The 25,127-nt window shown below is 37.4% G+C and overlaps 2 protein-coding genes and 2 pseudogenes across 3 annotated transcripts; 1 reads left to right on the top strand and 3 right to left on the bottom strand.

The window, feature by feature from the left end:
• Window positions 1–803: 803 nt before the first annotated feature.
• LOC140037079 (uncharacterized) lies at window positions 804–1,645 on the bottom strand (annotated as a pseudogene).
• A 1,196-nt stretch (window positions 1,646–2,841) lies between these two features.
• LOC113727937 (brefeldin A-inhibited guanine nucleotide-exchange protein 2) lies at window positions 2,842–16,507 on the bottom strand. The gene is made up of 12 exons (XM_027252353.2): window positions 14,726–16,507; window positions 12,001–12,318; window positions 11,480–11,822; window positions 10,954–11,376; window positions 10,500–10,792; window positions 9,411–9,684; window positions 7,588–8,087; window positions 7,141–7,462; window positions 6,548–6,929; window positions 5,748–6,433; window positions 3,975–4,556; window positions 2,842–2,881 (listed from the first exon to the last, which is right to left on the bottom strand). The coding sequence occupies exons 1-12, from the start codon at window positions 15,943–15,945 to the stop codon at window positions 2,846–2,848; spliced, it is 5,379 nt and encodes a 1,792-aa protein (XP_027108154.2). The 5' UTR covers window positions 15,946–16,507; the 3' UTR covers window positions 2,842–2,845.
• A 1,545-nt stretch (window positions 16,508–18,052) lies between these two features.
• On the bottom strand, window positions 18,053–18,217 carry LOC113728346 (U2 spliceosomal RNA; annotated as a pseudogene).
• An 836-nt stretch (window positions 18,218–19,053) lies between these two features.
• Window positions 19,054–22,906, top strand: LOC113727934 (uncharacterized). Of its 2 annotated transcripts, XR_003457940.2 has the most exons (3): window positions 19,054–20,025; window positions 20,819–21,724; window positions 21,904–22,906. XR_003457940.2 is itself a non-coding variant. In XM_027252351.2 (2 exons), exons 1-2 carry the CDS (start codon window positions 19,549–19,551, stop codon window positions 21,590–21,592), a joined length of 1,251 nt encoding a protein of 416 aa, XP_027108152.1. In that variant the 5' UTR covers window positions 19,054–19,548; the 3' UTR covers window positions 21,593–22,906. The 2 variants fall into 2 exon arrangements, 1 of the variants encoding a protein (XP_027108152.1); XM_027252351.2 differs by having other exon boundaries at window positions 20,819–22,906.
• Window positions 22,907–25,127: the final 2,221 nt, after the last annotated feature.

Here is a 25,127-nt window from a genome sequence, read left to right as displayed (position 1 = left end):
CTACCAGTCAAAGTCTTGCGCCTCACCCTCCTCCAATGAAAAACTATCAACCAATCCCTTGACTGCCTGTCTCTTCTCTTCAACCAACGCGCTTTCCTAATTTTCTTTCAATCTTTCTTTGTCCCACGCTAGACAGCCTTCAATACTAGTATTCCTTTTCTCCTATATCATTCTTACTCCCAATTATCCTTTCATAGACAGAAAGATGCGACAAGATACTAGCTACTAGTATATAGGAGTAATACACAATTAGCATAAAAAGCTGTGATTGGTATGGTTTACATGAAAATTTTCGGTCTGACCACTTTCTTGGTGCAACAGATAAAACTCAGTAGTAAACCACGCGCCAATGGATTGGACTGCAGGTGAGGGTCGCAGCGAAAAAAATTTAAGAATTGTGCCATAGCATTTCTTTGATCTAGTTGAGTCTATATACCCACTAGTCCCTTACCACAGCCTTCTTAGGTTCCCCTCCCCCCATAGATTAGGATAGAGTAGGTTATATCTTTGTTGAAAGAAAAAAAATGAAACTTAGTAGTATATGTTTAGAACAAACCTAAAACAAACTGGATTTTGACAAAGATAAATAAATAATTAAAAAAAATGGATTGATGTTTTTAACGGTGAGAATAATCATTCATACACACGTTAACTAGCTAGTCTAAATGTATAACATCAAATCATAATTTCAACTTCAATTTTAAATCTTGCAAATTATGTAGCATGCATCTACTCTACCTCTACCCTTACCCCGCAGGTGTATATAAAAAATTAATGCAAACAAAAATTCTCTTACGCACTCAAACATGCTAATCCCAAATTAATCTTCCTAATTAATAGTTAGACTGACACGCTGCTGATCATCATCTTGATAACCTCTCAACTCTTCCTAGCTAATCCTTTTTAAAGAATGACTATGATAATGCAACTTAAATCCAAGTTGTGATCTCAAAAACAAGTACAGATTATCACAGGCAACTTACGCTGCTGCGCAGTAATTAACTAGAACTAATTTCTGCTACATCCTGCACTCATCATGGACTTGAATTCTTGGAAGTTTACACTTCCATCTCCATCTCTATCAACCCCTTTTATCATTCTTCGGCACTCTCTAAGACTGCAGTTTTGGCATCCAAGGCTGATCAGAACCCTCTGCAACTCCTTAGCTGATATAAATCCGTTCTTGTCGGCATCAAATATCTGAAAAGCTTCAGCAAGATCATCTTCTCTGTCAAGAAAAGAAGCAACTCGTTCACTTTCGTCAGCGCCCATCACGTTCATGAATTCGTCCAAGTCAACGAATCCATCTCCATCACAGTCCATTTCTCTTACCATGCCTTCAGCTTCTGTGGTGGCCAAAGATTTTTCATGACCGAGGCTCAGCAGAACTTCACTGAGCTCAAGAGGGGATATTTTGCCATCTCCGTTCTTGTCAATGATTTTGAAGACCTGTTTCAATTGGTTGGATACTTCCATGGCAGCAAAAGAAGCAGTTAACCAGCTCAAATCGGCATCAAGTTCCTTCGATCTCCTCCTTTTCCAGCTTCTGAACTGGTTCAAGAAACTGAATTTTACTGACTTGATCAAAGCAGAATTCTTCAAGTACATCTTGAGGGAATCCAGCATGGTGGTATGAGATTTTTTTTGGCTTTGAATTGGCAAGGAAGGAGGGTCGAGCTGGAGGGAGTCAATTAGACTATAGTCAAAAGGGGTACGAGATAGTAGTAGTATTATTCCCTGCGGTCAAAAAAAGTTAGACAAAAATGATTGAGGCAAATAATGAAGCGTCTAAAATGGGAAAAATGGTACAATACTCGAGGATCATGAATGCACTGTGGCAATTACAGAAATCCTCTGCCGCTCTTGTAATCCAAAGCTATGAGCTCCTCGGATGGATGGTAGGAATTAAGACCATCCTTTTTCTTCTTCAAATGAACCATGTGAGATTTACAGGCATTTTCCTCTTACTAAAAACACAACTGCATTTCTACTACTAGCTCTGTTAAAGCGAGAGCCAATCTATGTGGAAAGAGTCTAGGACTAGAAGCATCTCAAGTCTTCTTCCTACCCCCTCCCCACAAAAAAAAGAAGAGAAAAAAACACCTTACTTTTTTGGTTGGTTGTAGCCAGTTAAGAACATACATTATACATAGTAGCGGGATTGCCGGCATCTGATTTTATAATTATGGGTTCTGCATTTTTGCCTAAAATTTGGAGGGAAAAAAGAGAGAGAGAGGTTTGGTAGAGTACCTTGGGGTCTCCGCAAGTGAAGGAGCAATCAATTTGTCCTTGATGACCATAACATAAGCTCTTGGCTTTTAATGCCTCTGCATTATGGTCGGACACCACACCAGTCCCAATGTATCCTTCAATTCGAGATAGGTAAATAAACCAGAGCCCCTCCTCCTTATTTTCAATGCTATATCATCATTTGCCAAAAAAATTCAAGTCAGGTCACTAATAAATGCGGTCTCCATTGCTCTCCAGATCCATCTGGATTGTCAACTAACCGCAGTGGAAAGCCAATCAAGAAAAGAACCCCAAAAGCCAATCAAAGAATTGACGTACAGATAAAATGGTTCAATCGGGTATCATTCACAAATAAAATAGTTCTAACCATTATCCTCAATAAGATCCTTCTGATCATCATACTTTTTTTTTTTTTTCAATTTTTTGCAGGTATCATTAGCGTAAATCACTCTTGTTGTATTAACTTGCCACTAGCTGCATAAAGACTTCGTATAAATTTTTTTAGAAATTCCGTTGGCACGTAGTCAGTCAGCTATAGATAGTAGTAGTAGTATTTTTACCCATCTTGGCAAATATTTCTATGACGCGGTCTTTTCTACTTGCTTTGTCCATCTGAGTCCACTACGCGTGCCTGATCAAAAAGTACACTAGACATTAGCTAACAAGTAGGGTCCTGCAAATGCAATTAGCAAAGATCCAAGACCAATATGTGATTAAGTGAACTTTTGCAATCAGATTCAACAATCAATTGAGAAAAACATTTCAGGGACTGGGTTAGTTCAACAACTCCCATCTCTCAGTCCCCGACATTCTTGCTAGCAAGTTGGACGTAGTAAAACCCTTTGATCTTAGTCCATCTCGAACCACAGCCAGCTTGCCAGAGAGAGAGAGAGAAAAAGGGTTGAAGTCTCAGTGGCCATTCTTCCTCCGCTTCTTTAGCTACTGGCGCTCAAAAAACATGTCAAAACCAACATACCAATTAAGAAAGTAGTGGTGGAAACAATCTTTTTTCAGCAATTTCGCTAATATTAAACATAATACATATAGTTTCCTACAATGTGAACTTGGTTAAGCTCACTAAAATCTCTTGATTGAGATACTACTAACAATACTGAGAATGCTGGTGTTCTTTCTTGGTATCATATTAAGAACACAGCTACTTTAGCGACCACAACCAGAATGAAGCCAGAAGGTCGAATTGTTCAACCCTAATAAGTAGGATGAGAATAGATGCATCACTAATAGTAAGTGTATCCTAGGTAATTCGTTGAAAGCAGGAATAAGTAAAGTTCGGAACCAAGGAAGCCATACAACACCACCACCACCCCCCCTCCTTCCTCCCCAAAAACCTCTAAATGGTAAGGCAATGGACAAACACGTCCAAAGCAAACCTTGGAATTCTATGTCAAAGGACCAATCTTTACATGAGATGATCATTCTACCATATAAAAAAGCGAGCTAATCATACAACATTGGAGTTCCTAATATAACCCTAACATCCTAGATCGAGCCAAGTTCCCTGAAATTACTACAAGGTTTCAAAGCACTTGGCATAAAAAATCTCCGCTATCTCATCATACACTGAATCTATATATTTCAATAACGGTTATGATATAAAAAGAAAAAAATTTGCAAGACTCAACAAAGATATCATACAAGTAGCTCAAAAGCGTGTAGCAAAGTCCACTAAAAGCTCAACACGATCGAAGCAAAACTGGACCCACCGAGGAGTTGAGCATGTCACTAAGGGCTAACTGAACCTCATTTGATCCATGCTCACAACTTATCAAGCTTGATAGTAAGGGGAAAAATAAACTGAGGTTCTTCTCGAATGATGTATCTTGTAAGCTGCAAACAGCTTGGAGAGTTGCAACAACAATAGGTGCTCGTGCAGCCAATTCTCTCCGTCTACCGGAACCTAAAGGAATAGCCCAGCGGATCTGTCTACTAACAGATGAATCGGATACCTGCCCGGATTGTGCAGTTTCAACATAAAACTGCAACACCTCATGGCACAGCTTGACCAGGTAGGACTCCACATCCGACTCTTCATTATGAGAAGGCCTATCCTCTGCAAGATTCTGCATAAGTGTGAGGCAAATTTGATAAGACTCGTTCTCAAGGCGCAACAATGGGGGATCCTGCATTTGGGTAACGGACCCCAGCTCTTGCAATCTAGCGCGTAATGTGGAATCTGTGTTTATCTTGTGAGCATGAAACGCAACAGCATGCATACCATCAAAGAGGATGATGACATTTTTGACCGAAAGTTGAGATCTATACATAGTGTAAATCTCCATGACTGCCTGTAAATCCAACGTACAATAATTGAATGTCAAATTCAGACTACACAAGTATTTCATGGAAATACAAGGTGCAGCACATAAAAACTAGCTTCTGAAAACAGAATCCTTTCAAAAACAAAAAATACACTAGTATTTCATGGAAATACAAGGTGCAGCACATAAAAACTAGCTTCTGAAGACGGATTCTTTTCAAAACAAAAGACCTAAAAATACGGTAGCACTATTAAATACAGAATCAAAAGTAAAAGAATATGGACATCAAATGCCAGCTGGTGGTATGATTTCTAGCAAGACACGGGGGAGTTTTTCCACTTGACTCTTCAGTCAAATGGTTCGATGGTAGATTTTCATATTTGACGGAGTCTAATATCAACTCCGCTGAACCTCAAGGGGTATATGTAATCACCGAACCTAAAATTACTGCAGCCTTCAGGATATTGGATACCAAAAATTTGTAACTGTTTTCTCATATGATCATTTCTTCTCTTTCACCATCTCTTCTTTGCCTCTAGGGTAAAGCAGTCTTGCTAGGAATATATGCAGATAACAATAGTACACGGGTGAAGCCAATGCCATTATGACCAGGGGATGGCCGATAAGGACAAATCCATTAAGCCATTGCTTAATTCCTCTGTCTTCAATCTTTGCATTTGAAGTCAGACCAGTTTAACCAACTATTTAAACAAACATCTCATGGTTATCTAAGAAGCATGTCAATCCCAAAGCAAGCATTTTGAACCTGTTTTCTTCTGCTAAAGCTATTTTGAATCTAAATATCATACAATTATTAAAAATTACAAGCCTCTGTTTTTTTTGGGGTAAGTTTTGCAAAGCCAAAAGCTATTTGTAAAGCACCTGCAGGGCAGTTTTCTCAGCATCTGCTTTTCTTTAGCATAGATTAAGCTAAAAGCAGAAGAAAAAAGCAAACACAACACCTTGAAACGTCTTTTAGCTTTTAAAAAAATAAAAAGAAAAGCTATAGTCAGCCAATTTTAAGCAAATGAGAAAAATACTTCAAGTAGGTTGATGAAAGAGTGCAGAATCAAATTTTAAATACATACGACAAAAACAATACATATATATACATACATACACAGAGAGAGAGAGAGAGAGAGAGAGAGAGAGAGAGATTATTAATTGGACTTCCAACATGTCATTGGGAAATGCATAGCATTTAATGGTAATATTTACCTGAATTAATAAAAGCTGAACAGCAGCTCGACATTTTGCATCAGAAATAGAAGCATACAGGCGGTGTCTCCTTAAGTTTTCTAGATCTTCATCCTCTGCATTAGCTCCAGCAAATTCCCCACTGCTCCTTCTACTCACATCTCCATCATGGACCAAGACTTCACTATCTTCATTAAGAGCAAATGAAAAATCAGGAAGTGTTGAATCAGCCGCTTCTTTAAGGGAGAAAACAACTTCATGCCACTTTTCTTCAGAAAACAGATTCCCGGCATGGCTCATCAAACGGACAAATGCAGCAATTCCAATACCAGCAAGGCTCTGGTGAGGACGCTTGATGAAACTCACCAACAAGGACAGGACTTTTCGCAGAAGGGGGTTCACAGTGTCATAAAATTTAACAAAAAGATCTACAACCAGTTGCAGAGCTAAGGTACATGTCTCATAAAGCCAAGCATCTTGGTCAAGTTCACCACTTTCCCTGTCAAACCCCTCCTCTGGATAGGTTTCACCAGTAGGGTCAATAGTATGACGAACATAGTCAAAAATTGGAAAAAGGACAGACTCAAACACCCGTTCCCACAAAGGTAGAGAGAAATGATGGCCATAATTTCTTAAAGTGTCAAAGAGTACTTGTAGGGCACTCTTTCTTATTTCAGTCCTTGGATCAAAGCTAAGTTCAGATAACCCTGGACAGAGAGGAAACAGAGGGTGAGTTTATACCATCTTCCCAGTCAAAAAGATTAAGCTTTATCAACACTAACAGAAGACTGACCAATAAAAATATGCACGCTTTGTCTTACCAGCCAGCAAAGGAAACCAGAAGTATAAATGATCCTCCTTCTCTGTTAGATCTCCATTCTCATTTCTTTTATCTTTTCCCTTCTGTGGCAAAGTCGGTGAGATATTTCCAGAAATTTCCTTGTTCCTGTTCCTTGCAGAGGAACCCAAATCACCTTCAGCGAGTTTTGCAGCACAGAAACGAAGGAAAGCAATGGCATTGAGACTAATTTCTTTGTTGAATCTATTATTAGTGAATGCAATCAGGCAATTCACACAGTCCGTGAATGTGGTAGTCTCTGTCTCAGTAATATATGGGAAATAATCTCGTACAATCTTCTCAATTATTTCAAAGGCCAAGAGGACAATATTTTTGCGCTCATCCTGAGCAGCTGTAGTGAAGACCTGGAAAAATATACCAACTTGTATGAGAACCGATAGGGAAAAAACCAACAGGTTTATAAATGTGTTAAGGAAACAAAAATATATTATGTCACCAATTAACCATATAATATAAAAAAATATGTCACCAAGTAACAACACATTTAAATATAGTCATAGGCCAGCTATATGGGACCAGAATGATCAGGAACAAGAGGGAAAGTAGATTTAATACCATGAACATGCTCTTCCATCCTGACTTAACATTGTTCACACGGGACAAGACCATTTGAGAAACGCATCTGATAATTAACTCTCTGATTTCAACAGCACTGCTCTTACGCATTACAATTACAAATGGTTTCATGAACTCATTCTGGAAGTTGTAATTTGCCAACTCCTCTCGCTCCAAAAATTTCATTGACAATTGTCGTAGAGAATCCATGGCAAATATTGCAATAGAGAGGTTTTCAGAACACCCAATGGTCACAAAAAAATCAGAGAGCACCCGCCAGATTTTTGACCAAACAAGCCTGATGCGGCTCATATTATAATGCCTGGAAAGAAAATAAAGTTATTTTCATCTCCAAAATACAAGTGTAACAAAATAAAGATGAAAACTATTTCAGATGGATCAGATGGAAATAGCAGAGAAGCTAGACAGAATCTTCAAGAAACATACGCAATCTCAACTATCTTTGTAAGGCTAAAGACCCGTGGATCAGATGTAGATCGCAGTTCTTCCATGGACACCTTGCAAAGTGCCTTGACAAAATCAACTATTGCTTCACTGTTTAGTTTTTGACTCCTTACAAATATACGGCTCATTTCACCAACTTGTTCCAACATGTTCAAGTTAGAGACCAAATTGTTCATCTGTTCAGAAGTAATCCATGCAGAAGCATTGCCGCCTATACCAGCACTATCGTATGAACCCCTTCTCACAGATGCAGCTGCATTCTGAATCTTTCCAGGTCCCTTCTTCTTAAGAACTGGAAGAACATTTGATTTGGATTGTTTCGACTTGTCAAACTCATTTTGAGGAATTGCAAAAAAAGTTGCATCAGGAGGAGCACCCTCTCCTAAGAGATGCAAATGCTCAAATCGGGAAACACAGGTTAATATATGTTCCCAGGCCTCCTGTAAATAATTCCCATCCTCATCCGCAATCGTAACTATCATCTGTTACAACGACGAGAAATGGATATATCAGAATTCATGTATGTAACTTCCTAGATATCACAAGGATTCTTTAGTTTCTGATATGTTTGCTATCAAATAACCTTACCATATAAGTTATCAAATTAAACAACTTATGGACAAAATGTTGAAAGTAACTTCCCATAAAAATAAAACAGAATTGTGGTCACTAACTTTCACTTCCAAACAATTAATTATCCTTGCACAGATATTACTGTATTTAATCTCTTTTTTTGCATGACAGAGTAGAATACAATTTGCATGACTTCACTTTCAAGATATATCAAACAAATTATAGTATATTTTCCTACTTCCAAAAGCACATCTGCCAAAGGATAAAGCAGAAAAACTAAGTGATTTGGTTGTACTTGAGCCAATTTCAAAGCCTCATTGTCTTAAAAACTAGACAGTTAAACAGGCATCATCCACTCAAAAAGTTAAACTTTTATTTCTTTTAGCCTCATTGTTAAAACATAGCCGAAAGAGAACATGAAACCGAAAAACTTTTCACTTCAGAGGACTTTCAAAATGACATCTGGCTTTCACTTCAAAATATAAATTTAGATGAATTTAATCATGTCTGCAAACAGATAAGATCTGTTGGTTTGCACTTGTAGATAGTAAACTGCTTTCAAAACTGTCATTAACGCACAGTGGTACAGGAGAACTGGAAAATAATATTTCAAGGTCATAATGGAAAAGGGAAACCATTATATTCCTATCAACTGTATGAGTTCATCATAGAGTCTAGATCCAAACAACTAACGTGAAATTAACCATTTGAAACACATGGGTAAATCATTCCATAAAGATTATGCCTACCTGAATGTTCCAGGACAGGCAAATGGGAGAATAAGTTTAAAACAAAAAATGTTGCTATTTTACCACATGAAATGCAAATGCCTGCAAATTTATCAACCAAAATAAACATATGTGCTCAGAAGAAACATGTGAAAATGACAATTCCAGGAAAATAAAAGGTCAACAGAAGCAACAGCTACATCGACATTGTATGTTGAAATGATTCTTCATGAATCTGAGACTTCCTCCATACCGCTTTCAACTTTTGAAAATGATTCTTGTGCGCTAAGTACTGATCTCAAATAAAAATCTGAATCTAAGAATTGAACCCAGAGAAAACCAACAAAAAGATAAGACTGAGAAAAGTTAACTGCCGATAAATGCAAGGGACCACATAATCATCTCCTTGAGATAGACAAGGTGCAATAAACATCTTAAAACATCAGAGAACAGCCATCACTAATAATGACCTTGTAGCTTATAAAGAGAGTTAGAGGTCTGTACCTTTATAGCATCAATGTTTTTTTGTTTGATATCTGCAGGAGAGTGGAGAGAAGTAAATTTTGCTAGTGATGTCACAAAAGCATCTCTATGAGTCTTCATTGACATTCCTGCGGTGACATGAATGGCACTTTGAAAGCCTTCCAAACATTGATATATTACAACTTCATCATCACTTTGGTCAAGAGGAACACTGAAGGCAGCCAACATAGGTGCCCAGCATACTTCAATCATGAATCGAAGGATCACAACATCTGTTGCTGCATAATAGACTGACCTACAAAATGCCAATGCAAGTCATACATCAAGACCTACACAAACTTATGGTCCAAAACTTGTCGAACCTGGTCAACTAAAGGAAAAGAGAGGTCCAAAGCAGCAATATAAAATGAAAAAACAAAGCTTACACAATTAATGCAGCAGAATATAGGTTATCAATAATTTATTATTTTTTTAAAAAGTACAGACATCTAGTTAGATTAGTCAGAAACTTCAACATCAAAAAATTACAGAAACATGTCTTGATTGAAGTTAAAATCCACATGTAACAAAGCATGAAATTTGTTATCTCTACCAGACTAATATCCACTCATGAGCCCATGCATTTTTGCTTAAAGACAGCCTCACTGAAGCGCTCCTAGTACCTGATTACAATATCTTTAACCAAAACTCTTTTCCTAAATCATCATTTTTCTTCAAAAAATACAGCATGTAGACAAACAATACAGAGTAAAATCAACATAGAAGTTCAGATCTCTGTTTTCTTATAAACATAAATACCACCACATACATAAAAAACCTGAAAGTCCTCCCAAGGGAAATTCTCAAAAGGGAAAAAAAACTATCTAAATTCGGATATATCAACTACATGAATACCAATTACGATGGCTGCGTACACTTTTTGTTAATTTTTATAGATTATATTTTAATTTTTTCCACCATTTCTTCCCACTCCAACTCCTATGCCTTTCCTCATTTTCTTCTTGGTACCATTGTGTAACACATGCAACTCAAAGATAAAGTGATCCAAATAAATTCATAAAAGAGAGCAAAAATAAACAAGCAAACGCAATTTGAGATGGTTGCTCTTACTCAGATTTACGAGCTTTTTCTTTAAATTGTTCCTGCATGTGTCTCATGAGATCATCACTAGTCTCCAAACGATTTTCTTCACCTCTGTTGCGGATTACAATGTTCAAAATACTATCCAAGCCCAAAATTCTATTTGAGTTCACAGATTGCTTCTGCTGGATAGAGAAATCATCTTCTTTCATTTTAATCTCATTCTTTGATATCCGCTCAAATAATGATCTCATGTATTCTTCTGGTAAATCCTTTCCATCATCTATTCCACGATTATTCCTTATAAAATCATCAGCAGACATCTGTACATTTCATCGGCAAAAGTAAGAAAGAGCAGAACAATGTTGAATGAATAGAGTGCATATCCAGTCCTTTCGTGTCTAGAGTTACTAATACACCACTTCAACCAAAAAATTAAAAAACAGTGGAATTCCACTGGACATTGAGTAAAACAATAACCTACCTTATTCTTGACCATAGGGTTATGAGCATCAGTATTAAGCAAAATAACAGAGTATGCAAGAACATAGGCTGTATCAGCGCTGGTGAAAACCGTAGGATTACTCTTGCAGTACCGTTCGGCAAACTTTTCCATGATTCTATCAATCTTCTGGGCCTCACCAGGCAATCTGAAGCCCTGTAAGAAGACTCTGATCGCCTCATCAAACTGCATGCCTTGAAAATCAAAGGAATCTACATATGCATGCATTACTTTCAAAGATAAATCTTCTCTTTCCCCCAAGTAATCTCCAATCAAAGTCTTATTCAAACCAGAGGCATTTTTCAGGAAAGTAGCAACATCTTCTGCAGAGTTTCCCACTTTATTCGCATTTATTAGGAATTCAATGCCTTTCTTTGGCTTACGATTAAAAAGAGATATGCCTTCCTGCAACAAATTATAAACAAAACTCAATATCAGATATACCATTTAAAGATGCCAGACACTACAATCGACCACCTATTTAATATGCATGGATACTTATTACCACCTGAAGTTCAAGTTTGTAAGCACGACGCTGCTCAATTGTCGAAGCATCAGAAACTTCACTGGATGCTTCAGAAGGAGAATCTGATGCTTCAACAGGATCATCATCATTGCCATTAGCCATTAGGAGGCTTGCAGGTTCAGAACCATTTTCAGCCTCAAATTTCTTTGCAGTATGAGGATCTGGAATTCTCAATTGTTTGTTCATCCAGTCTCCCATCGATTTCAAAATAGCAACCAAACATTTCATAGCTTCTAGCTTCATGGTCACATCTTGAGGTGGCACCAAAGTAGTTGAAGCTCCAGGTGGGACACCTTGAGCAGTTTTAAGAAGTCCATTTACCATTCTGTAAGAGTCAATTAGGTATAAAAAAAATTGATAACGTTTCAGATGAGCCAAGATAACATATGGTTAGTAACTGTTAAGGATCATATTTCCATGGAAACTGTACCTAGAATCATCAATGGTCATGCATAACTGAGGCTCAAAGAAAATAAAACAGAAAAACTTTGAACAGATTTTACCTTTCAAATATGTTAGAAGAATTCACATCACAGTCATAGTTAAGGAATATGTCCACCAAAATCTGCGAATCAACACAAAGTTTCTCAAGAAATCGAAGAACTATCATCTTTTGCTGAAAATTTGGTTGAGAAACATTTTCCAACACTCTGAGAACAATCATAGGAAAAAAGACTCCAATCTCCGCCTTCAGTCCAGCCCTAAATCTTGAGACCAGACTGATGAAAATTGAGCAGGAAAGCTGGAAAACAATCATGAGTGTTGATGCACTGTTCTTCAATAATGACAGACACAGGTACTGTTTTATAGCCCCTAAAAACCTGTTATCCAAAGGTAGAAGTAGCGAAAAATGATGAATTAGAATGAAGAGCATTTCTCAATTGAAATACGAAATGGAGAAAACTTATCAACAAATAAGAAATACAGTTGAGGAAATCAATCCTGACCACAAGAAATGCTACGACTACCTTCTATGATGAGTACATCAAACACAGATATAACAGCAAACTAGACCAAGCTTGCAGCACAATCGGTTTGAATTAGCAAAGGAAAGTCTCTTCAACACTAGATTAAATACACCTTTGCTCCAATATAACAGGACATCATATATTATTACTCAGGAAAAATTCAAAGAATATCTCTATGAAAACAGTTTTTGATAGCAAACATTATCATGCATTTCTTGTAATCCACAATGGGCGAAGAGGTAGACTCAGTACTTGTATTATACTTCAAGTGCAACTGATTAATATGTGGAAAACTACAAGACTGCTTTGACCAGGTACAATCGTCTCACAATTCCTTTCCACATATTCAAACATTATTTTAGGTGACAGTTTCCTTGAACTCAATTTCTCAGTATAAACTGCTGTCACATCGTTGCTATTTATGGCCACTTCAAGGAATGCATTTTCTATATTCCAGTCAAGCATGTCTATACAAATCTAGTATGAAGTGTTGAAACATTTGAAGCTCAAATGAAGTAAAATAGTTAACATCAAAAGTCAGCAATTCAAACCACCAAGGAGGAGGAAGCTCTTGGACTGCATGCTAGGAGATTGTTGGATGCTAATATAGAAAACAACTCAAGAAATGAAAAGAAACCCTTCTGGTGGGGGTATGGGACGCCTATCTAATTATCGTTAAAAGACTGAAGTGTGTTCCAGAGAGAGGAGAATAACCAAGAAAAGAAATAGCGGTAACAGAGTATACATATCAGTAAACATATTTTAACCAGAGAAGGCATAACATTGAAATAACACCACTTTGGGCTTAAAAGATGACTTTCTGATACTATCAAATACCACAACCCCAGCAGCTGTCTCAATGTCCAGCTGCACAAGAAGAAAAGAAAACAACTACTAGCTTCAAAGTTCTGCTTCCTTAATTTTCAGATGACATTCAGAAAGAGTTAAAGCTTTTGGTACTTTCTTATGATTCTCACAATAGGTATAGACAATTCCGCCTCAAGAATCACGTGTCATTATCTAGGAAGTCACTTTAAGACAGTCAAAAATCATGAAACGTCAGTAGCATATTCTTTGATATCATCCCAACTGCAATATCTATTTTTGCTGCAATGTAAAAAATGGACATAAAAATTTTTACTCCAACAAGGCATATTTCATTTCCCTGTATGCATCTCCTTTAAAACTCAAAAGAAGAACCTCAAAAGCACCATCCAATTACGTATATAACTTCTCCAGCTAATTTATTCTGCAGCAATGTAGCATCCCATATATGCAAGTTTAAGAGTACTTTACACTTTGATGCTCCAAATTCTGGTAATGCAGAATTAATTGTGTTAAGACTTGCAACACCAATGCAAAACTCAAGTGACTAAAGAGCATTTTACCACAGACAACTAATTTCCCTTTGGGGCAACATCACATCCAATCTAATTGGCACAAAAATATCTACACACACGCAACAAAGAGTGAGCAAAAATACTGAAATCAGGGCACCAAAAAGAGGAAGAACAATCCCCGTGTACCAAAATCATGCAGTTATTTATCTAAAAGCCAAGGCCTCCCATATATACCAAGAAGAAGTCCACATCTAGGAAAAGAACCTTCAGTTTTGAAAAACAGTCATAAAAGTCATACTTTTTCTATTTCACAGTAAGATCCATATTTCCTAATGCACTAGAACTACTTTCTTCCATTGTACACCAGAAAGCATGAAATGCGCTTCCTCATAAGCCATATACCCTTTCCCTAGTCCAGAGGGCAATGGGCCAGCAAAATGATAATTGCTTCATAAAGTGGCCTGACACAAAAAGCTGAAAGTGAAGAAATATTGTCATGTAAAGCATGATACTTACTAAAATCCTTGAGATCGTTTACCCAGACAAGCCATTTACAAACCAATTCCAACTACCTTACTACAATGAATAATAGCATCAAGTACTCTTGACTCTTTTACCAAAAGATATATGAGAGAAATAAATTTGCTTTATCTCCAATATGAACATCACCTCTCACCAAGCTAATTCATATATTTGCTTGTTGAATTTCCCAATTAACACACGGCCTAAGCAAATCCAACACATTTCATCACCTGCCTTTTATTATTTGAGCGAGATTCCCAGGATTAAATACTCAAGAAAAGCCCCAACTACAATATTCATGCATAATATAAGTGAAATACTTGCACAAGCAGCAAGATTCCTAAAAACTAGAACAATGTAGTATGAGGAAAAAAATTCCAACAGCTATAATCAAGTACCTTTCACTAGTCCTAAATACAGCCCCGGCATTCTCCAACAAAATCTTGAGCAACTCCAGTGCCACAATCTTCCCTCTCATCAACTGTGGATCTGCCAACGCCTCCTTAGGCGGTGTCTTCATTGACAGCTTACACAAAGCTCGAAACACTAAAAATGCATCCCGCCTCAACTTATTGCCAATCTGAACTTCTAAATCATCATCCCTCTCGCCCTCCCCGTCCGCCAATTCCCCTTTCCGCCCCTCCAACGCAGTCTTATACATACTAATCTCCCAGTACTTAGCATCCAGCATATCCTTATCAGTGGAATCCAACAAATCTGCTGGATTAGTCGATTCCACAGTAGATGTTTTAGTCTCAAAGGCCCCATCGTGGGCCCCGCCGGATGTGGCCCCATTTCTAGGTGTAGCAGGGTTCAGAACCCCATCAATGTCGTGCATAATTTTCGTGATGAAACCCTGCACAAACATTGTCATTGTCCCGTCCGCGTCAGATTTCTCCGTGGGCTCCATCAACTCAGCCACCACTATCGGAGTCAGTGGCACAGTCGATGAATCGGCCTCCATCCGCCGGAAAACAATCACCAGCATTTGAATCAACGAAGCCTTCGCCGTTGTCTGATTCACCACATTTTTACTCCCTAAATAGATATCATAACACGTCCTAACAATCAACAGCAATGAGTCCCCATGGATTCGCAAGGAGACGGACGTCACCGCAGACAAAATCGACTTGATGACCAGCAACTCCACCGATTCATCCCCCAAATCATGGCATTTGCATACGGATTCAATCAATCTCGATAACAACTTGGCGTCGGGTCCTCCAGTGGGGTCGGACTCGCCATGGAGGTAGCCATGCGCGATGAGCTTCTGAACAGCATCGACGGCGGGCTCGGCGATCTTGAGGTGGCCCGAGTTGGCGGCGTTGATGAGAGGACTCAGAATGAGCTCCGAATCGGAAAAAGAGAGGTCTAGGAGGACTCCAGCTGAGGACGTAGGTGCCGTGGCGTCGCCGCCGCCATCGGATTGGGCTGCGGAAGGGGAAGTGGGAGGAGTAGGAGTGGCAGGGCTTTGATTGGGTGAGGTAAGATGTTCGATAATGGATTTACACTCGGTGGAGAGTTTGGAATGCTTGCGCCAAGAGCTGTTCTTGATGATCTTTTCTAGGGCTGGAATCAAGACTGAATTGAGTCGGGAATCGGCTTCAGTTGAAGCCATTCCCCGCAACTGGGGGGGCTGCAGCGGCTAGATCTGGAAGCAGCAAAGCAACTCTCGAGGGCTATTACAGTCTTTCCACTTCCACGGCGGCTGCGAAGGCGGAGGAAGAAGGCGGGGGGAGCGTGTGGAGAGTGGAGAAATGCGGTGGGGGTGGCGTGGGGTGGGGTGGGGTGGGGGAGAAGGGCCGGCGGTGGTGCAACTGCTCGAGGTCTAGGAAGCCCAGATCGCGGTTGGCGTTGGTTTAAAAGTTGTCCGCGAAGTGAAATGACTAATACATCCCTATGGTTTGACTGCAGCGACCGACGACGTCGTTGATGCAGATCGGAGGAGGAAAACGGAAATGGAGGTTCTGATGACAGATGAAGGAAGGATCTGAATTCTGAAGAAGAAGAAGTTTCCGGGAAATGGCTAATTATTTGTGGAGGTTGCAGATTTCATCGGTATTATTACGGATTATCATCACGGATTATGATTGAAACTTGACCTATACCATACCGGACGATGTTTGATTAGTAATTATCAGTTGTCGGAGTAATGAGGAGATTTTTTCTATAACGATTAACGTGTAACGTAAATTTCAATTGCACGAGGAAATAAATGGAAGAATTTCTTTACTTTTTTTTATTTTTTGGTGATTACTTTAATTTAGATCACTCTTGAGTGAGTTTAGTATATATTAATTTGAGTGTGTTTGGATTGTAAGTTATTTGAAATATTTTTACTGTAGCACTTTTTGTGATGTGATGGATGTGAGATAAAAAAGTAATTGCGAAGATAAAAAGGTGTATTGAAAATTGTAATGATGATGTCAGCAAATATATTTGGCCAAATAATTGGCTGTCCAAACACAGTAATTTATTGGCATTTGAGACTGAAAATGACTTTTAAAATTAGAGGAGCACGTGATTGTGACAACAGTTGTAACATAAATAAGATATTACGAAATATCTTAGTCAATTTTTATATTTTAGATAAGTTTTTACAAAATATATGATTCATTTGGACGATAGAAAACTTTTTATTATCCTGTGAATACACATTAGTGTCATATTGAACTAATAAGAATTATTGAAGCATTAGAACGTATTTTCTTTGTCGTCATCTTTTTCTTCTTTTCTTTTTCTTTCTCGTCATCTTTTGGTAGGCGGAATAACATGGAAAATGTTTGACTAATTGGATGCATATCTTAATTAAGTGATTAAGGATGCATTTGATAAAATTGATGTATGTAAGTTGTAATCTAAAATCTGAATCCATTAAATTACTAACTTGATAAATATTAATTTGATACATTTGAGTATATAATTGATAAGTGAATAACTTATCACTTATTTCTCGAATGTATCAAATTAGTATTTAACAAGTTAGTAATTTAATGGATTCAGATTTTAGATTACAATTTGCATACATCAATTTTATCAAATGCATCCTTAATCACTCGGTGCAAGTTTTGTTTAGAAAATGCAGTGCTACTTAATTAATTTAAATATTTTTTTTTTGTTATCAAACGCGTATGAGCATGTTAAAATCTGAACCTATTAAATTTAAGTGTTGAATTAGACTATCAAACAGGACCTAAGAGTACAAATTATGTTGGACAAAGCATAGTCCGTGAATATTGAACAATATAGTAAGAGAACTATTATTTGCACTTCATTTTTTGTTTTTTGCGCTCCCACTATTTGTTTTATCATACAATCTAGTAAATAAAAACTCTCTAATTAACATGATTGCGAGAGTGTAATTAACAAAAAAAAAATGAGGATGCACATGGAAGTTCCTTCAACAAAATGAGAGCGAGAGACACGCAAAAAGCATCAGCAAACCGGCCCGAAAGCAATCTAAGGAGGATCTACAAGAAACACCCATCCAACCAATTGGTGACAGGAAGGTGCTCCTATGGATCTTAAATCCAAAGTAAATACTCCACGATCAACCGATGTGGGATGGTGTCCCGCAGATATGAGGACATTATTCAGATCACATAAAAATGGTTTTATGACCAATTAGCTGTTTTTTTTTAATCTTTTTTTGGTTTGGGGATTGGCGAAGAAGGATGGAATAAACATGAAGAAATGTACGAGTGTCACCAAAGTTATTGACCAGCGCGTAACACATCTAATTGGCAAATTGCAATTGCCAAAGCTGCCATCACATGCTAATTGGCAACAATGCATGAGTAAGAACTACTTAAAAAGTTTGAATCAATTTAAAACTGATATGAGCAGAACAGAAACTACGCTTGATCTTAGCCAAATGGCGGAGGAAGTTTCAATCAATTTGAGGAAGTTTCAATCTATGTATTCATTGGAATATGTAATGTAGTGTTGGAACTAGTGCTCACACCCAATGTGTGTGCAATAAAAAAAAATACATATATTTATCGTTGTATATTTTATATAAAATTTTTATTATTGAAGCAAACTTTAATCTTTTAAATATTTTTCATAAAATAATTTTATATCGTTAGTTATAATATTTATTAGAATGTTGAAAACATATACTTAAATAGTTAAAATAAAAAATAATCATGGGTAGTTATGGATAATTAAAATAAAAGTAATTTTTATAAGGGTAAAAATGTAAATTCATAAAATGATGATAAATGTTAACACTAATGTTAACCCCAAACCCCTTTTTCAGACTATATATAGTATAGATTTGGGAGGGACTATGTAATTCACTACTAACATTGAAAATTTTAAGAAATGTTGATAATTTACTATTTCAAAAATTGTTTTTAAAACGTATAAAAGTGTTAAAACTTGTGTCGCACTTGCAAATTCAAAGATATATATGTGTAGTTTTTTTTTTAAAATTTTGTTTTGATGCAATCACATTGAAGCAAGACATCCATAATGTATATAACAAAGTAACTATGCTTGATCCATACGACGGTACACAAAAACGTGCAATAAGTACACTAATTTTTTGTTGAATCGAATTTGAATAAACTTTTTTTTTAATATTTTAATATTATTGAGTTTGAATGTTATCTAACATAATTTATTCAAATTTAAATTGATTAGTTGATAAACAAAACTCGAACCAACTCTGGTCAAGCCAAACTTGATTGGAGTAACTTGCTCAATTTTCAACCTATATGAGGCATATCCTATCTAAGTCAGTCCAATATGCAGAGTTTGTTATTCTTTGAGAAATGCAATTCCACCCCTCTACTGCTAAGAATTCAACGAGCCCACTTCTATCCTTGGTTTCTTTTCAACTTTCTCCATCACCCATTCTCTTATTGGTTGCGTGGTCCGCCTTTTCCATTGACTCCGTTTTCTTGCTTCCTTCTTCATCTTCTTACGGTATAAACGGGTCTTTGATTTTTTTTTTGAGACTCGATATTTGTTTATTTTACATCTACTTTTACTCTTATTCTATCCTATTCTAAGGGATCAACTGGGCCTATGGACCGACGGGACTGAACTAGATAAATGGGTCTTTGATAATCTTGCAAATTTTACTCCGTGAACTTGTAAAACGGTTGCTTCGTTGGGATTTCACATGCACATCGGGTGTTTGACGTTATTCCTCAGCAAGCTTAACTTGTTAAGCTAGTTAAGAAGTCGAAAGAAAGTTTCTGGGTTTTATTGTATGGTCGTATTTGTAATGGGTTTCTACGACTGCAAAATGCTTTCTTTTACGGACAGCATTGTTGGACCGAGTCAAAATAATCTTGAGTTCCTGCGTTGCTTTCTATGGGGCAAGTCTTTATGGCAAATTCCCTCGAGTTTTGGATGTTCAAAATCAAATAATGGGCCAGTAGTGATTGTGAAAAATGAAATTGAGACGGAGAAATTTGAGGTCAAACAGGAAGATAAACCAAGGTTTAGGTGGGTTAAAGTAGGCCCTGATATTAATGAGGACCAGAAACAGGCTATTGCACAGCTCCCACTAAAGATGTCCAACAGATGCAAAGCCTTAATGAAGCAGATTATTTGCTTCAAACCAGAAAAGGGCAATCTTTCGGATTTGTTGGCAGTGTGGGTGAAGAGTATGAAACCCAAGAGAGCCGACTGGCTTCTGACTCTCAAAGAACTGAGCAGATTAGAGCATCCACTGTACCTCGAGGTCAAATTTTTCTTTTTTTTTTTTGTTGTGTTCATTAAATGCCGATAACTGGATATTGGAGCCGCTTTAGCCTTTCTGTTTGGTTACTCCCATTCTAGCTCTTCTGTTTTGTTCTCTGGAATGCTGCTTGTTTACCTAATGATCTTGACTACTACATTTATTTCTAGAAGGTTAATCTTTGTCAAATGCCCTTGAAATCTGTAGGAAATTTTTGAATATTTTTCAAAAACTTATAAACATAAATAAATATTCCTTGCGGTTTATGCTTGTTTCTGTTTCGCTGTAAGCTTACATAATATATGCAGTTGGAGTTTCCACTATCTGAGATTCCAGTGTTGTAATTGTTGTATAGCAAATGAGTTGTAGAAAAATTGATTTTGAGATGATGATAACCTGGAATTATAAAGCAGGAAAAGATTGTTTAGCGGACATGTCCATTGATGTAAATGTTGATTTTGCTCTGCTTTATTATATTTCCTTGGATGAGTTCTTAAGTTGAGGAGAAAGAGAAAAACTTTCAGTGAATGACACTAAGCTTGTTTGTTTTGTCAAATTTATTTATCAAAGCATCGAATTGGACTAAAGACATAGCCTGCTACGTTCTTCTTTCTTGTACATATCATTCTCAAAATAATGTATTTCATGAAATGGTTAATGTTGCAGCGCTTATAAATATGCTAGAAATATGGTAGCTTTAGCTTTTAACTTGTGCAGTTTGTTCATATGAAGCGGAATTGAGCTTACTAAAACATAACTTAAGTACACTTACTAAACTCTATGAGTCCTTAATCAGTTGGCTGGACTCGCTCTCATGGAGGAATCATTTGAAGCATGTGTGCGTGATTACACCAAGATAATACATGGTTACGCAAAGCTAAAAAAGGTGCAAGAGGCTGAAAATACTTTCTTGGCCATGAAGAGAGGAGGCTTTATTTGTGATCAGGTTACTCTAACAGCTTTAGTTCATATGTACAGCAAGGCTGGTAACCTTAAGTTAGCTGAAGATACATTTGAAGAGATGAAGCTGCTTGGTGTTCCACTGGACAGGAGGTCATATGGTTCAATGATCATGGCTTACATAAGAGCTGGAAGGCTTAGCCAGGGAGAGAGTTTGCTAAAGGAAATGGAAGCTGAAAATATTTATGCTGGAAGAGAAGTTTACAAAGCACTGCTGCGAGCATATTCCATGAACGGTGACAGCAAAGGAGCTCAAAGGGTTTTTGACGCTATTCAGTTAGCAGGAATGATACCTGATGCCAAGGTATGTGGACTTCTAATAAATGCATACGTTGTGGCAGGTCAGAGCAGTGAGGCCTGTATTGTTTTTGAGAATTTGAGGAGATCTGGTCTTCAACCAAATGATAAGTGTGTCTCCTTAGTCTTGGCTGTTTATGAAAAGGACAACAAGCTGAGCAAGGCACTTGACTTTCTGACAGACCTTGAGAGGGATGGTTTTCTGCTGGGAAAAGAAGCTTCAGAAGTACTGGTTAAATGGTTTCAAAGGCTAGGGGTTGTGGAGGAAGTAGAGCAGATTTTGAGAGATTATGCATTGAGGACAGCTCAATAATAAGCATTGCTTTTGGTTTCACTTTAAAATTTTCTGCTTATTTTGATCTACTTGAAGAACAGTCTTAAAGGCTGAGGTGATGAAAAATGAAAACAGCGAACTTTGAACAGTACAACTTGGAGAGTTTAGAAGGTAAGTGTTGATTGTAAACCTCTCATAGCATTTCCTACGCTGCCTTCTTTCCCACCTCCCTGCATCCAGCCTTCTTCTCTTGCATTGGATTCCAAATGGGCTGTCTTTATTTAGCTTAAACAGCAGCTGTACATGTTCTGCTTTGACTTAGTGGCCTTGGTCTTGGCTGCTCTTTTCAGGTCTCTCCTGTGGTTCACACAACTATACCTATGAATTCTGGGAAGCAATGGATCAATGTGCTTTGCTGCACAGTATTATGCTTCGCATACGCATGTTGACAGTGAGTTGCCTCTGTATATGCTGGACTATATCTGAAATGCTGCCTGCTGAAGCCTAAAAGCATCTACTGGTTGTTTGGCAAAATAACTTGTAATGCGTCATCTGGGACTGGCTCTTTCAACTGATATAAAAAGATAAAAATGTGACTCAGCACCTCACACTGCTGGTGGGTTAGGGCACCTTGATTTAGTTATCAGGCATAAGGAGACTTTTTAAGCTAATGTAATTGGCTACAAGTACAGGTAGCTAATGTGTAAATGATTGATTTGACTCTTCCTGTGAGACGGTGGCTTGCACAAAGATTCTAACTTGGATTTGACTGCTGTTTGGTTTTAAGTTGTGTTAAAATTCAAGGCTTCCAATTTGAACAGAAAGGAAGAGTATCCTTCATCCGTTACATCCAATGCAGTAATACTACTCTGTTTTTGTTTAAATTATTTCATTTAGCCATTCAATTTTACTCTTGATGTAATTTCTTTCTCCGGTTTGCAAGTAAAATGGATTGGACTGAGGGTTGATGGTAGAAATCATGCTGTTATGGAGGTGAACTGATGTTAAGCCGAGTTCGTGGTGGCGGCACAGTCCAACAGCAGCCCTTTTCTTACTAATTGTTACAATGGACATTAGATTTGTTCTAGCTTGCAAATTGGCTTCAAGACCACTGGCACCTCGGCTTGGAATAGGCAATGCAGAGCAACTGCAAGAAGCCCCATATCCTTGAGTTGGCCAGGAAAGACTGCAGCTTAATGAAGTCTGGGGTTCTCAGGCCACGGGACGCCATGGGGGTTTTATGTTTCTCTTAGACTTTTTTTTTTTTTTTTTTTTTTATCGAGACGGTAATTGTATAACCTTTACATATTAAATTATTGGAGAGGAGGAGTCTAACGAGGCTTTGTATTGGGAGCTAGTAGATATACAAACCTTACTAGATCAAGGAAGTGTTTTGACATAATCCTTAGATTTTTTTTGCTGCAGGTGGAATTTGAATCCTCACCTACAGTTCAAGCAGGATCTTAAGACCCACCTTGGTGTGCACTGAGTGGTTTTCTCTTAGCCTATTCCTTTTACTAATTTGTTCCTTTCCAACTGCTAGTACTTTTTTCTCTAGTTCGCAACACTAATCTAGTAGTATCAACTATCAAACAGACAAATAAGACTGGACGAAGAGCCTACATGGGCTTCTCCAATTATCGATTTTTCTACAAGCTTCTGTCCAATACCCCTTGTATATGTGTACATTAATGGATTTCTTTTTTGTTTGCTCTTTTGACCTGGTTGTGTAAGCTAACATTAGACCAACATCCTAGATCCTAATGCAATACTAGATCAACATCCTATAGTAGTGTTTAGATGCCTCATTATTTGGAAAGGCTTTTTTTTTCTTTTTTTCTTTTTGCAATAATACGGTACTAGGATTTTGTAATATGATGTATAAGATATAAAATTGTGATTAAAAGGATAAAAAGATAATCAGAAAACGTGTTTATGATCTAAGCATAGAAGTTTTTCTTAATTATGAGGTTTGGAAACACATATTCTTATGTGTTAACTCGTGCATCTCTATAAAAGAAATTAAAACTTAAGTTATCTATATAGAATTAGGCCACGGTTTAGCTTTGAATCGGAAAGATGGGCAGTTTATTGAACCAGAACTGGAAAACCGAAATTAGGACGAGGACCATGACCGTGATTAAAGGTTTCGATTTATCAAAAATTTGAATTGGAATGGCGATTCATGTTGGGCTCAAACCATCTTACAAAAAAAAAAATTAACTTGGGCCAAATTGGTTCAACCTAGACGATGCTTGATTAACTCAGATGTTTTTTCTTTTCTCTATTTCGATAATGAGAAAATTATGTATCTTTTTATTTAATTTAAAACATTCAATAAATTTTGAAGTTTTTTCATAGAATTTGTATCATTTGTTCTTTTCCTTGTCGCACGATAATACAATAAAATTCTTTTTTTTTTCTATATTCATTGTCATGTTTTCTTAGAATTAATATTATAATAACAAGTGTTTACACATAACTCAAAGAATAGGGACCGTAACTAGAAAAAACCGAAATTGTAATAAAAAATAAGTAACTATAATCGAAACCGGAGATTCCAAAATTGTAATTGTAATTGTCCCTACAATGACTAATTCTGGCTTCACCTTTCAAAAGAATGGAAACCAGTAAGTAATTTTTAAACCGAAACTAGTAGTTTTAGGCCAGGCTATGGCTGCACGGAGCGAATGATTCACAAGGAGGCATTTGAGTAGAAACATGCCGTTTGCTTACAGGAGAGTTTGTTCTTTGTTCTTTTTTCAGCCTTTTTTATGAATTCTCCTCACTTTTTTCTTCTCTGCCCTTTCCTTCAAAAAAAAAAAAAAATCATAATTCATAAAAAGTTTTTTTTTTTAAAAAAAAAATTTCCTAACAAGAGATGGATAGAATTTAAAAAATGAGGAAACAGACTGAAACATTCGAATCCAAAACCTCTAAATTTTGCAATCTCAACCTTAGTCACTGAAGCTCAGTGGCCACCACCAAGGTTGGTGGGGTAGGAGGTCCCACCATTGGCCACAAAAAATGTGGCAAGCCACTTTGAGTGGCTTCCAGACGAGTGCGTCGTGCACTCGTCTGGGCCGGTAGGTAGTTCAGTCTCCTTCGATTTCTCCCGACTTGTTTAGGTCCTTCCTAGGCCTGTCAACGGGTCGGGTCTAGACCCGGATCCGGACCGGATCCGTGAAATTATTGCGGGTATGGGTAGGGATTTAATTCCGTTTCCCGGATCCGTTTTGTCAAACAAAAAAAGGGGTCGGATACGGAATATAGTATTCCGACCCGTATTAGACCCGGATCCGGATATAAATGAATTAATAATTTAAAATATATATATTTATCAATATAATTTGATTAGGGTGATGTATTTGAGTAAAGTCAATTTGATTTCTTTTCCTATTTGGTTTTTTCTTTGCATTAGTTAGAAATTAGTTTACAAATATATGTTTTTCTCATTTTTATTAGAAATTATAAATTTTGCTAAATTTGTTCGGGTAGACCCGACCCGGATCCGGGACCCGCCGGATCCGGAACATAGAATAAAAGACCCGTCGGGTAAACGGGTCGGATCCGG

This window comes from Coffea arabica, chromosome 2e (assembly GCF_036785885.1).
Source record: "Coffea arabica cultivar ET-39 chromosome 2e, Coffea Arabica ET-39 HiFi, whole genome shotgun sequence".
Lineage (NCBI taxonomy): Eukaryota > Viridiplantae > Streptophyta > Magnoliopsida > Gentianales > Rubiaceae > Coffea > Coffea arabica.
The sequence above is the reverse complement of the archived record's forward strand: the minus strand, read 5'-3'. Positions and strand labels throughout refer to the sequence as shown.